Here is a 12,509-nt window from a genome sequence, read left to right as displayed (position 1 = left end):
TTTTTATTTTACCTTTAATATTATAATTAAATTAATTGTAAACATAAGCATTGTAATTGACATAAACTCATTTTTCTTGAGATCGGAAGTTCAAACCACCCTATCTCCATTATGTTGTACTCAAATAATTAATTAAATTAATTTAATGTCGAATGCTTCAAATAAATAGTTACTCAAATAACAAGTTTGAAATTTAATTGAAAAATAACACGAGTATGTTTAGAGTGTAATTTTATAATAACGTTTTCTTAAAGTTGGTCTTTCACCTAACTAAATGAGATATATAATATTTTATTTCGTGATGAGATATAAAATATTTCACATATCAACTAAATCTTAAAAACACATGCACACACTCCTCCCTCAAACTATTTTTTAAAAATATTTTGCTTAGTCACAAAATTTAATAGCAATCATCTCGTTAGTTTTTTTTTCTAGGAGGAGAGGTACAATTTTTTATTAATAGAAACGACCTCTCAACATTTTATCTTGTCAAACAAATATATATATAGAAAGGAAGAAAGATCAAGTTTAGTAGAAGTTTTCTCAATAGCAACGAAATTTTTAGTATTTTTGTGTTATTTATCACACCAAAACATTCAAGATCATTCGGTCAAAACTATAGAGAAATCTTTTGAAATTAATTTATTAAATTTTTGTCTAACCTAAATGGACAACCATGCGGCTATGTCCATATGAAAGACATAAGAAGAGATTCAATATCTTGATTGGACCCTCTATATCACAAAATGAAGAACAAATGTAAAGATCAACCAAGTGGTAATTTTATATAAAAAAGGAAATCATAGTACTCTCATAGTTTACATTTGTTCTTCTATTTATGTGAGATCAACCAAGTGGTAATTTTATATAAAAAAAGAAATCATAGTACTCTCATAGTTAGGAGTTGAGATTATCTACTACTCTTGTAGTACCTAGTCATATAATATGGTAGGTAGCTAGAATTGGTAAAAATTTCCCAAATTTGAAGAAGAAATATATGCTAGGCCATGGTAGTCGCAAAACAATCACATTACAAACAGACGTCCTCAATAATTGTTCCAAGAGAGCACCAGCAAGAAATCTTATATTAACACACATGCATATCATCCAAAAAAGTCAACCCCTCCTTCAAATGGTAAAAAAGGGAAATTATAAACTATGCACGAGCAAGATAGAGAGAGATAGAAAAGACTTATGTTCGGCTCTATGAAGTCCAAATTAGGTAAATTCTTGAAATGGGTTAGTTGGTCTATAGAGATAGGAGATTGAACCTCTAATCTTTAAGAAATAACGACCAGCTAATATTAAGAATTTTTTTTTTACTACAATATGTGTGAGCGAGGATAAGGATTTAAACTCACGACGTTTTTAGTAAACATAGATGTTTTAACCCGTTACTCTTAAAAGGTTGGTTTAAGATTGCTTCTGATGAAGTAAAAGTTGCAATGAAAACAACATTTGAACTTTTATAGGCTTCCGTTATATTGGAGCAGCGGCGAAAGCCATGGCCAAGGGCAGCAGCCAGCTGTGTCAGATGCCAGATAGAAGAGACACAGGAAAGCGGGGACATTATGGTTACGATTTTTTTTTCTTCTTTTTTTTTTCCAGAAATTTAGCCAAAAAGTTTCAAAATTTAAAAAACATAAGAGAAAATTGGAAGGAAGAACAATCAGATTTTTGGGAAAAGAGTTTTAAAATAAATCTGGTTGAAGTAGTATGTTTGATATATTATTTTAACATTTTTTTATCCTCTATTTTAAACTTTGAACTTAAATAATAGCATATTATTTTATACATACGTTTTCATTTGTTTATGCAAAGAATTGTACAACGCTGTTCTTCGAACCAAGCTCGAACCCGGTCCCCGACTCGACTTGAACTCAAGAGCGAACCTGCACAAGAGGGTAAACTCTCTGACGCTCAAGTCAGTCTAGGTCAGGCACAATATAAGGTTCGAGATGAGATTCGATACCTGAGCGTGAAATCAGACCCTCAATTTATAGGTGGTGGGTCCGACAGTACTCACGACCGACGGTTACTTTTGTCCTTTTTCATGTCGAACTTGTCTGGTTTGAGCAGATCGAACCCGTCCAGGTCGGACCGGTGCTTTTTACACTTAGCCCCCACGATGGGTGAACCCAGTCTTCTCGGCAGGTTCGAGGTGGACCTGGTGGTACTTTTATTCCCGAAACACCAATGAGCATCCTCCATATGTCCCAAGTATTTTTACCCCAAACATCATTGATATTATCTTGATATTATCTTATGAATATTTATTTTCAAAGTTTAAAATTTTGCAAAAGTAACCTACCTTAAAAATCAATTAAAAAATAATAATTTTTAACTTTTGATAGAAAGGACAGTGATGGCCATGCAAAAATGATTTTGGTTGATCAAAATCATTCCCAAACATACCCTTAGTCTATCATAATTTTAAATATAATAAGAAACACAATATTAAAGAAAAACTTATGTCATATATACTGAAAAAAAAATTAATAGTTTTAACGGTTTTTAAAGCATATATTAAATTATATTTATTCATTAAAATTCTTGCAGGTTATATGAGCTAAAATATGGAACAGAATATAATAGAATTAGTTTTTAGACATTCAACTCCAATTTTTAAAAATATGCCAATTTTGTTGAGCTATTACTTTGGCATTGGAGAAGATATTTAAAATCTATACAAAAACTGAGAATTTGGAACTAATTAGCAATCTTTTGAGTACTTTGCAAATCAAATTATGTATATAGTCTTGCCTTAAGTAATATTCTAAACAATTAAATTAGCTCATTTCAATTAAATAACATTTTAAATCAATTGATTAATAAATTACTATCTGAAGTCGGTGAATTAATTAGCCAATGATTGAAGTTAGTTAACATTTAAGCAATATCACTATTTATTATCCATCTAATTTTCCACTTATAAAATCTCCAATTGAAGAGAGTGTGAGTGTGAGAACCATAATTCAACTATGTAGACTATTTGTTATATAGCTTTACAACTTAATAATACAAGAAAGTAAGGTGCGAAATAATGAGTGCCCTAATTTATTTATATTTCTCTTGGAGGGGTGATTTTGACATTTTTGTCTATGCTAAAATTATTTGTATTTTACTGTCAAATATTAGGTAAGAGTATAAGATTTTGACATGACCCAAATCAATTTTGTTTAGTTATTTGTTAAAAATAAATCACTTTTGTTATCGTCAATATCACCTCCATTTAATCAATAATAATATACAAGTTATTTCAAAATGGGTAAAACTGATTTTAGTTGGGCTGAAATTACTCTTAAGAACCAAATAGTAATGGAATGTTTTTAGTATAAGCAATTAATAATGGTGAGTATGATGATTCTTTTTTGTAGTCCTAATGCAAGACCCGTCGATAAGCTAAGGCTACGACATGAAGGAAGGTGAAGAAGTCCATTCGATATTTTTGTTTCGCCTTCGCCCTCTCGTGCACCCACCATAGGCAGGGTTGATCCCACGACTAAGATAGTCACGCAGCAGCTTCTTGTGGAACCTCTTTGCAAATCGTAAGGTCCGTTCGGTTGGACTCAACCTCAGAGAAAGGTTGAGTTAACAAGAAAGAAAGGTCTTTCGCCGACATAGAGGTGGAGGTTCGAATTCAAGACCTTTTAGCGGGAGATAGTGACTAATTCAAAACGCATAACAATATAATCAATTTCATGGTTTGAGATTGATTGTATTGTTATTTTTTTCTAAGTTTCTATCACTAAAAATCAACGTATTACATTGCAGCTGACGATGAGATCTAATATGAGCTAACTTGAAGCTACAAGAGATTTAAGAGAAAATAGACAATATCCATATCCTCTATCTCAATTTCTTATCCGAACTTTCAGGTGAGTTTAATATGTGAATTTGATGTTATTTCGTGAATGTAGTGATTTTGAAGTATCTTTGTAATGCAGTCAACAGAACATCATGACTCTGAGATGGAATCATCGAATCAAATGCTTTGAATATAACTTTGAACAATTCTCGTAGTATAAAATTGGTGTTTAACGAAATTCTTTGTATCGATGGATTTGAACTGAACAAGAGTATGTCAACTATGTCTATGCCGACCTCCATCAAATCCTAAATTCGATTGTAGAAAAAGCATTGAATAACATGTTATCTATATCGATAATATGCTGGCAAGGAAAATAGCTTAGAGAGACTAATTTCTATAGTGAAAAAACAATAAAAAGCCTTTTTGCAATGTTTTACCCTTTTTTTACATTGTGTTGAATCCAAATTATTATTATTATATTGTCAAGTCAAATAAAAAATAACTTCAAACTAAGGAGGAGGACAATTCTAAGATTTATTAGTAAAAGTACTAAATTTAGCAATTTAAAAATACATGTATAAAATCTTATAAGCCTCAAAGTACATGTATTTTAACCAATATAGACTTAGCTATAAAGAAGAATAAGGAAAAAAAAGGGGAACAAACAACGTACCTATTAAGTATAGGATTGTTGGAAAGTTTATGGTAAAATTGAACTTCTCTGTTTCATGTAACTTGATTATTCTCTTGTAACCTTGTCAATCTCATTTTCGTTACTTATTTTGTGGGTCCTATTTTGTAACTTTTATCATTTCTCGTTCGTCTATTAATGAGATCTATAATTTTTTAATTAATTGTTTTATACTTTTATTATTTGCTTATCATATATAGTACTAATAAAATTTCATACAATCTTTATTAGTTGATGTGATTTTATTATAAATTTACTTTTAATCTTTTAATTTTACGGTCATTGTCAAACAATATCAATAGATTATTTAAAATATAATTCATTATTATTGAATATAATAATAATATTTTATATTAAAGGACGGTTGTTCTAGTTATATAGTTGATGTAATTTAATGATTCATTATTTATTAATATTAAATACATTTTTATAATAAAAAATGTTTACTATCCATAATATAGTAATAAATTAAATTTAATTTTAAATTAAAAAGATTATAGCAATAATTTATTTGTAATTAGATAGAAAGAAGAAAGATGTATACTAGTAATTGTTATATATATAATTCCATTTCGAGACAGTTTTAGTCTAGAAAATTTTATGATAAACAACATCAGAATAATATTTTCATTCCGATTTATATAAACAGGTCTTAGTAGGGAATATTTAATATAGACAATATATCATCTAAAATTTATTTTTATTAATTTTTTAGATGTAAAATTATGTATTAAATTTTGATAATTTAAGTTCATTAATATATCATTTTCAATAGCCAATTTTACTAATCTTGTGAAATAGCTGGTTTAAAATACGGTTTCATTAATTTTAATCATGAAAAAATAAAATAAAACGATAGAAAAATGTCTTTGACCATAAACTTGGGAGAGTTTTACAACAGTTATATTAATAGTTAGGTTTTATGAAATTTATAAATATTTAATTGCAAAGGAAAAGATAAAAGTAAGCAAATTTAAAAGGTTGACCAATTCAAATGGATAGACATTTGTGAATTCCTTGACTATAAGTTTTCTAAAAAAAAATTGCATTTAGTTAAAGATTTTTTTTTAGAGAATGATATATATTATTATTTTGTAAGTTGAAAATTATAAGAAAAAAAGATGAATGAATAATATGTTATTTTATATAATAAATTACATTTATAAATAAATATAACAACATTAATGTATATGTCAAAGCGAGCATAACTCAACGGTAATTGACATAAAAAATGAAATTTTTACAAATTAGACCTTAACAATTACTTTCAAGTTTCAACTACCTTAGAGGCGAGATATCTTACATTATTGTATTCTCAAGAAACAAATGGTTTTTTAGTATTTAATAAATACTATTTATAGAATTTAAAATTACTTTACCAAACATAATAATTTTGAAAAATACTTTTTATCATCTGAAACACTCATCATAACGTACCATTAGGGTTTATTCTAAAAGTGTGAATAGAAAATCTGTATCACTTAAAAGCTCATCTAAGAAATCACAACAAACTCACAAGTAGATCTGATAAACCTTTTTAATTATTATTTATTTTAATTATTACTTCATAAACTTTTAAAATAGCATATAATAAGTTAAATTAAACTTTTAAAATGGTGTATAATAAATTCTTTTCACTTTTAAGTGTAATTAATAAATCTCTAAATTTTTAGTTTTGTATATGTAAAAGTTAAAAAAAATGTCGAATAATTCACACAAAATTAAAAGTTTATAAACTTTCTATCAATTTTTTTAGACTTTAGGGATCTATTAAATGTAAAATCAAAAGTTGAAATATTAGATTTATCAATTTTTTTAAATACTATTTTGGTTACTATACTCGTTTCAATTCATTTTGGAACACGTACTTTCAAAATATTTATTTTCGTACATACCAAATGTTTGTTTTGATTCCTTCATTTTTATTTGTATCTGATTTATTTCGATCAAAATTTTAGTATTATATTTAACTCACTAAATTTTTTTAATTGTAGCCATAAATTTATATTAAATGGTTTCTATCATATATATATATATATATATATATATATATATATATATATATATATATATTAACATTTTGTAAATATAAATAAATATTATCGAGTAAAATATTTTAAAAATATATGGATTAAAATGAAAATAAAAAACTAAATAAATATTTTAAAAGTGTTGTGATAAAAATGAATAAAAAAACATCTAAACTTGTTTTTTTCCTCGTAAATACTTTGGGCAATACATTTTTTTTTCTTTTGATTGAAAGAGATAGTAATAAATGAGGACAGGTGGAGGTGGAAGGATTAGATGTGAGAGTTAAATGTTGAAAACAACTAACTCATTCAATGCTCCCATTCCCATTCCCATTTCATTTATAGCTCTCATCTCTGCCACCTTCCCCCTTCATTTATTTCCTTTCCTCCCCCTCTCTACTCTATTTTAACCCAACCATTTCAATGTATATCCATCAAAATTGTTCTTTCTTCTCTACAATACCTTTCAACATCGCTACACTTTTAAACCAATCATGTAAATTATTTAACACAATCCTAATCTACACTTAAATGGATCTCTATCATATTTTATCCTAATCTATTAGGTTAAATTTTTTGCTTATTGGTCGTTCAATCATGTTTAAGATGGTACCAAAGCAGGAGATTCTGTGTTTGAGCAAACCACATGTGGTCGAAACTTATGGGAGGGGCTTAACGTGTAATGGGTTGCAACTAAGTTCAATGAGGACCAAGTTAGAGTGACGAACTGAATACCTATATAGAAGAAAACTAGGGCTAGTGACAAGGCCAAAGAGGGTATTGCCTGAGTTTGTCTCCCAACCCTCGACGACCCAACGTTATGTGTAATAGACGTGTGTACGACTTGGAAAACTAATGCATTTTGGGCGGCTAGATGTTCATACTGTCCTATACAGACAAAAGCAAATTGTCCTCTCGACAATATACCAAAAAATGCAATTCTCACCTAACTAACTTTCACTAATTCATGTTCTAACTTAGATATCGAAGTGTTATTATTCAGTACCACACTCACATTGATGCAAAACTTCTCCCTTTGTATGATACTAAATTGCTTGGAGTCATCTAAAGACACTCTTTCAAAGAACAATGATGTTTGTGAAATTTTGAACGGAATTCTTTCACTATTTACAATGTTTATCCAAAAGAAAAAGCACCTCACATTCATGTAAAATATTCAATTTATAAAAAAAATAATGGAAAATCAACAAATATATAAATTTTTCTTTTTCTGTTTTGTTTTGTTTTGTATTTATGCCCAAACTGAATTCGCCTTCCTTATTTTGAGTTTTCCGTCAATTGAACATAGAATAAGGTCAACTTTTTATTGGCACAAAATCGAATGAGATAAAATTGGAAATGGAATAGACCTTATTATCAAATAAGGATAGTGCAGGCAAAACTCATCATGAGGGGCATCTAATCTAGTGTAGCTCTAGATGAAGCTGTCCATATACAGTTTCCTCTTATATTTATAGAATCTCTTCTTGTTAATTAAATTATAATTTTTAGTGCTTTGAATTTCAACTTTTAAAATTATCAAATTAAATTCTTCAATTTTTACTCCTTTTCATAAGACCGTTGAAATTAGAAATTTAACTGCAATAAACTTTGTATTTTTTTTTAATAAATATAACATAAATTTGATATTTCTTAGCGTGTCTTATTAAACTATGCAATAAAGTTAATCATGAAGGATAATTATGACATGGGAGTTCAGTAAAAGGAACCATATCTTACTGTTAAATACTAACCATAGTCATTGAATACATTCACAGAACTTTTCTGCACATTTTGCCATTTTTGTCAACCAGAATTTATGGTAAGAAAGACGAGAGCGCTTGGATTTAAGGAAAGACACGTTCTGAATTTTGTTATGATTAATTATTTATTTTTTCTTTTCTTTTCTTTTTCGATTTTCCCATTTTATAGCTTTTGGGGAATGGAAATTTGCTTCCCATACGAGTCATCATTTTCCGTCTCTCTTCCACCCTGAAAATTTTCAGACCGTTTCGTTTTTGTTTTAATCTTTTTGGTGCTCAGAGGGTTATCTGTGTCTGTGAATCGTAATCATGATTACAAGACGACGAAACTGCAACCTAAGAAAATGAAAGACAACGATAAGAGAGCAATTGGCCTTAATTCCTCTCCTCCTCCCACCTAGTTGTTTTGTTTTTTGACAGATAAAGCAAGAAAATTGGATGTGGCAGTGGCAGAGCTGAATTCAGCCATGGCTCCTTCTCCCTCGTCCTTCTCTTCTTCTTCTTCTTCGGCCTCTGCTGCTCCGCCCCACCACCACTCACGTTCCCATTTCACGCCGGTGAGTGCTTTTTTTCTTTTCTTTTCTTCAACCGGTAATAATGGTAGAATTTCGGTTTCCCCTGTTTGTTTCTCTGGAGAATGATGAGTTTTGTTGCAGATTCAAGAATGCGAGAGGGAGGAGCAGGAGGAGGAATGTGCCGCCTCGGGCGGCGACCGTGCGGACCGGGGAACGAGTCCGAAGCACCACCCGACGCCGCTGAATCGTGCGGATGACTGGAACAGGAATGGGAAATCGCAGGCGATCAAGAAACGGTCGGATTCGGAGTCGGATTCGGTGTCGAGTTCCGACGGGCCGGTCTCGTGCAACCGGTGCCGGCCCCACGCGCGCGAGAAAATATCCGTCGTGCCTCTGGACAACAATGGCGTTAATAAACAGACTTATTTCTCGATGGCGAGCCCTAATGGACTTTTCAAATCCCTAATTTCGTCGTTAACGCGGAAGAGCCCCAAATCGGTAAACGAAGGACGAGAGGAGCAGTGGAGAGTGGCGGTGACGGAGCTGTCGCAGAAGCTGGTTCAGGCGACGAGGAAGAGGGACGAGGCTGTTCTGGAAGCCTCTAGACTCAAGTATGCCATGGCCGAACTGGAGAAGAAACTCGACAAACTCGAGACGTACTGCCACAGTTTGAAGTCCGGACTCGAAGAATGCAGCGGCAATTCGCCTTGCCAAATTGGGAAGTATCATCAAATCCAGAGTTTCCATCAGATGAATCAGAAGCAAGTAATCGAACATTTCTTGGTTTCAGTATCGGAATCTCGATCGTCGATCCGGCTTCTCAGCCGGTCACTCACTCTGCAACTCCGCCATGTCGGAGCCAAAGTGTACGAAAGAATTTCCGTCCTTCTCCAGCCTTACGATGTCAAAATCTCGTTCTCGAAGAACCCTAGAAGCTTGCTTTTCTACCTCGAGGCCCTGCTCAACCAAGCTTTCTACGAGGATTTCGAATCGGTAGGGTTTCAGAAGAACGCCTCGACTCAGGTCCTGAATCCGATTGAAAGATGCGAAGCGAATTTCGGATGTTTCAATTTCCTCCACGAATTAACGTGGGAGGAGGTTCTGAACAAAGGAACGAAGCATTTCAGCGAGGATTTCAGCCGGTTCTGCGACCGGAAAATGAGCGAAATCGTCGCGATGCTCGGATGGAACAGAGCTTGGCCGGAGCCGCTGCTGCAGGCGTTCTTCGGCGCGTCGAAGAGCGTGTGGCTTCTGCACCTCCTGGCCAACTCCGTTCATCCGAATTTACCGATTTTCAGAGTGGAGAAAGATGCCGATTTCGATTCCGTTTATATGGAGGACATGGGCGGCGACAAAGCCAGAAAGCTGGTGCCGTCGGTCGTCAGGATAATGGTCGCCCCTGGTTTCTATGTTTACGGCAGCGTTGTTAAATGCAAGGTGTTGTGCAGGTATAACACCGCCGCCGCCGCCGTAAACGCCGCCTCATTGTCATCGTAGCCGGGGGAAGGAAAACCAATCTCTACTTGGGGAAAAAACAAAATTTCTCCCTCATTTTCCTTTTATTTTTGCCATTGAGGTCGTTGAATTGGTATAATCGAAGTAGGAGTTTAGAAACTTCTGTTAGAGTTGGAGTTTGTTCTGTGCTTGTTTAGTGCTGAAGAAGACAATAATAATATGTTTCCATGGTGAGAGTGAATAGCAAGAAATTTGCAATTTTCTTTCTGAATTGTTCTTTGTCTGCTCCATTTTTCTAATTTCAGGATGGTTCTTTTTTTTTTTTTTTTTAATTCTTGAAGACAAATCCAATGAAGATGGAGGGTGCCCCATGTGAGTGAAGCTGCTTTCTTTCTGCAACTCTCTTTTTGGATCTTTTGAAACTTTAGTTGATAATTCTCTTAAGCTTTGTCTTTTCTTGTCTTTTCTTGGCCACATTATCCTCTTCAATCTTCACAATCATGTTTTTTTTTCAAGTAAATTATTTGCAATTTGCTGGGTTCTTGATATTGTGAGTTCGAATAGCTAATGTGATTTGGCCTTGTTTAATCCAATTTTTTTTTCTTTTTTGTCCCCCAATATTATTTCATTCATTTAAGCCTAATATATTATAGTTTTTTTTTTTTAAACATGTGCGAGTAAAGATTCGAACTCACTATTTTTAGATAAAAATAGGTGTTTTAGTCGATTGAATTATGTTCAAATTGTCTAAAAATAGGTGTTTTAGTCAATTGAATTATGTTCAAATCGATGATAAGTTAATGTTTAGGTTATAGTTCCTTTAAATATTCCAAGTAATGTTTTTGTTTTATTCATGAAAAAAATAGCAACAGGTGGATGTCTTATGACCCTTGATTCTGTTTCTAAAAATTAAACCTATGAAAACTAATTATATATATACTCTGTTTAGGGCAAAATATCAAAGAAGTATATATATTATATATGTATTTTGACAAATGTTTTTTACATTTATTTTCATAATTTTGAGAGCAGAAGCAACTTTTAGAGCAAATTCAGATAAATTGATCACTTTGCAAGGGAGTGTAGGGGTTCTTTAGGAGCACTTGTCTTTTATATACGTTGTGTGAGTTTTGTTTCATTTTTCGAAAAGCCTGACATAATAAATTTTACTAGTTCGATTATATTCATTAAAGTTTTAACTTTTACTCATCTTAAAAAATATTATATATTAATTTTTTTTTCTCTTGCAACATAACATTACATCTTGATAAAAGATTCAAATTTTTTATCTAAAAAATGTTACCGATGCAATTAACCATTTAATTATGCTAGAGTTAGAAATAGTAAAAACATAAATATTAAGTTTTAGCCCTGTACTTAAAAGAGTAAATAAGTACTTTTAGATTTACAAATAAATTAGATTTTTAAGAAAATCTTAAATAAAGAAATGGAGATAGGTCGAAATTCTAATTTTTAACTTTTTAACTTTATATATATGTCGCTTCTCACAAAAAAATCTATCATCCACAACATTTTTGCTATAGTTGACTCAATGTTTAGTAAAAGTGTTATAGCTTTTGCTAGGGTTTGACTCAAGTTAAGTAGGAGAGTTATTTGTTTAGGGACGTAGAATTATTTTACGTTTTTTTTTTTTAATTTCAAAAGTAAAAATAATGATTGATTTAAAATATGTTTTTTTGTTTTTTAGACTATGATATCATAATCTCAAAATTAATTAGTTACAAGAAGAGCCGCTCATATCAATATTAATAGGGTTCAATCTCAAAAATCAATTCATTACGAGAAGAGTAGTTTAAGGATCCTTACATTTTCATCCCTTTTAGGACGGATCCAAAGAGTAAATTTTTTCGTAACATGTTAATACGAAAAGTTCTTTTTACTTCTTTTTAAAATTTCATTTGGATTGTTCAGGTTTAAAATTAATATTTTACTTTTGCCTCGAGACTTTTTATAATGCTTATTTTAGCTAATGAAATTTTTTATTTATATTTTACATATAACTATAATTTCTCTCTCTCTCTCTCTCTAGATTTGGGCACTTCCCTTTCTAAACTATTTTTTATCCAACAAATATATGTCAGTTTAAAATCAACATTTTTTCTCTTTCAACTATTTTCACTATTAACTTTTCTTTTATTTTTTATTTATTTTTTCTAACAAATATATTTCAAATTTTTTTGTCTAACATTTTTTCTCATCATAATATTTTTCTTTCTCTCA

At 31.2% G+C, this 12,509-nt stretch overlaps 1 protein-coding gene across 1 annotated transcript; it reads left to right on the top strand.

Annotated features, from left to right (window-relative positions):
* The first annotated feature begins 8,362 nt into the window (after nucleotides 1-8,362).
* Nucleotides 8,363-10,539, top strand: LOC148211080 (cyclin-dependent kinase-like protein). Its single transcript, XM_088126070.1, has 2 exons — nucleotides 8,363-8,855; nucleotides 8,955-10,539. Exons 1-2 carry the CDS (start codon nucleotides 8,766-8,768, stop codon nucleotides 10,308-10,310), a joined length of 1,446 nt encoding a protein of 481 aa, XP_087982196.1. The 5' UTR covers nucleotides 8,363-8,765; the 3' UTR covers nucleotides 10,311-10,539.
* The last annotated feature ends 1,970 nt before the right edge of the window (nucleotides 10,540-12,509 follow it).

The sequence above is a fragment of the Momordica charantia genome (genome assembly GCF_013281855.1).
Source record: "Momordica charantia cultivar OHB3-1 chromosome 6 unlocalized genomic scaffold, Mcharantia_2.0 BLBB01000006.1, whole genome shotgun sequence".
In the NCBI taxonomy this organism is placed as follows: Eukaryota; Viridiplantae; Streptophyta; class Magnoliopsida; order Cucurbitales; family Cucurbitaceae; genus Momordica; species Momordica charantia.
Note: the sequence above shows the minus strand (reverse complement) of the source record. Positions and strands in the feature narration are given on the sequence as shown.

What these genes read in the sequence shown, in the direction of transcription:
- LOC148211080 (XM_088126070.1), top strand. Translation starts at nt 8,766, where the DNA reads ATGGCTCCTTCTCCCTCGTCCTTCTCTTCTTCTTCTTCTTCGGCCTCT. An exon ending in CACGTTCCCATTTCACGCCG is followed by an intron (nt 8,856 to 8,954) that starts GTGAGTGCTTTT and finishes GTTTTGTTGCAG; the next exon opens with ATTCAAGAATGCGAGAGGGA.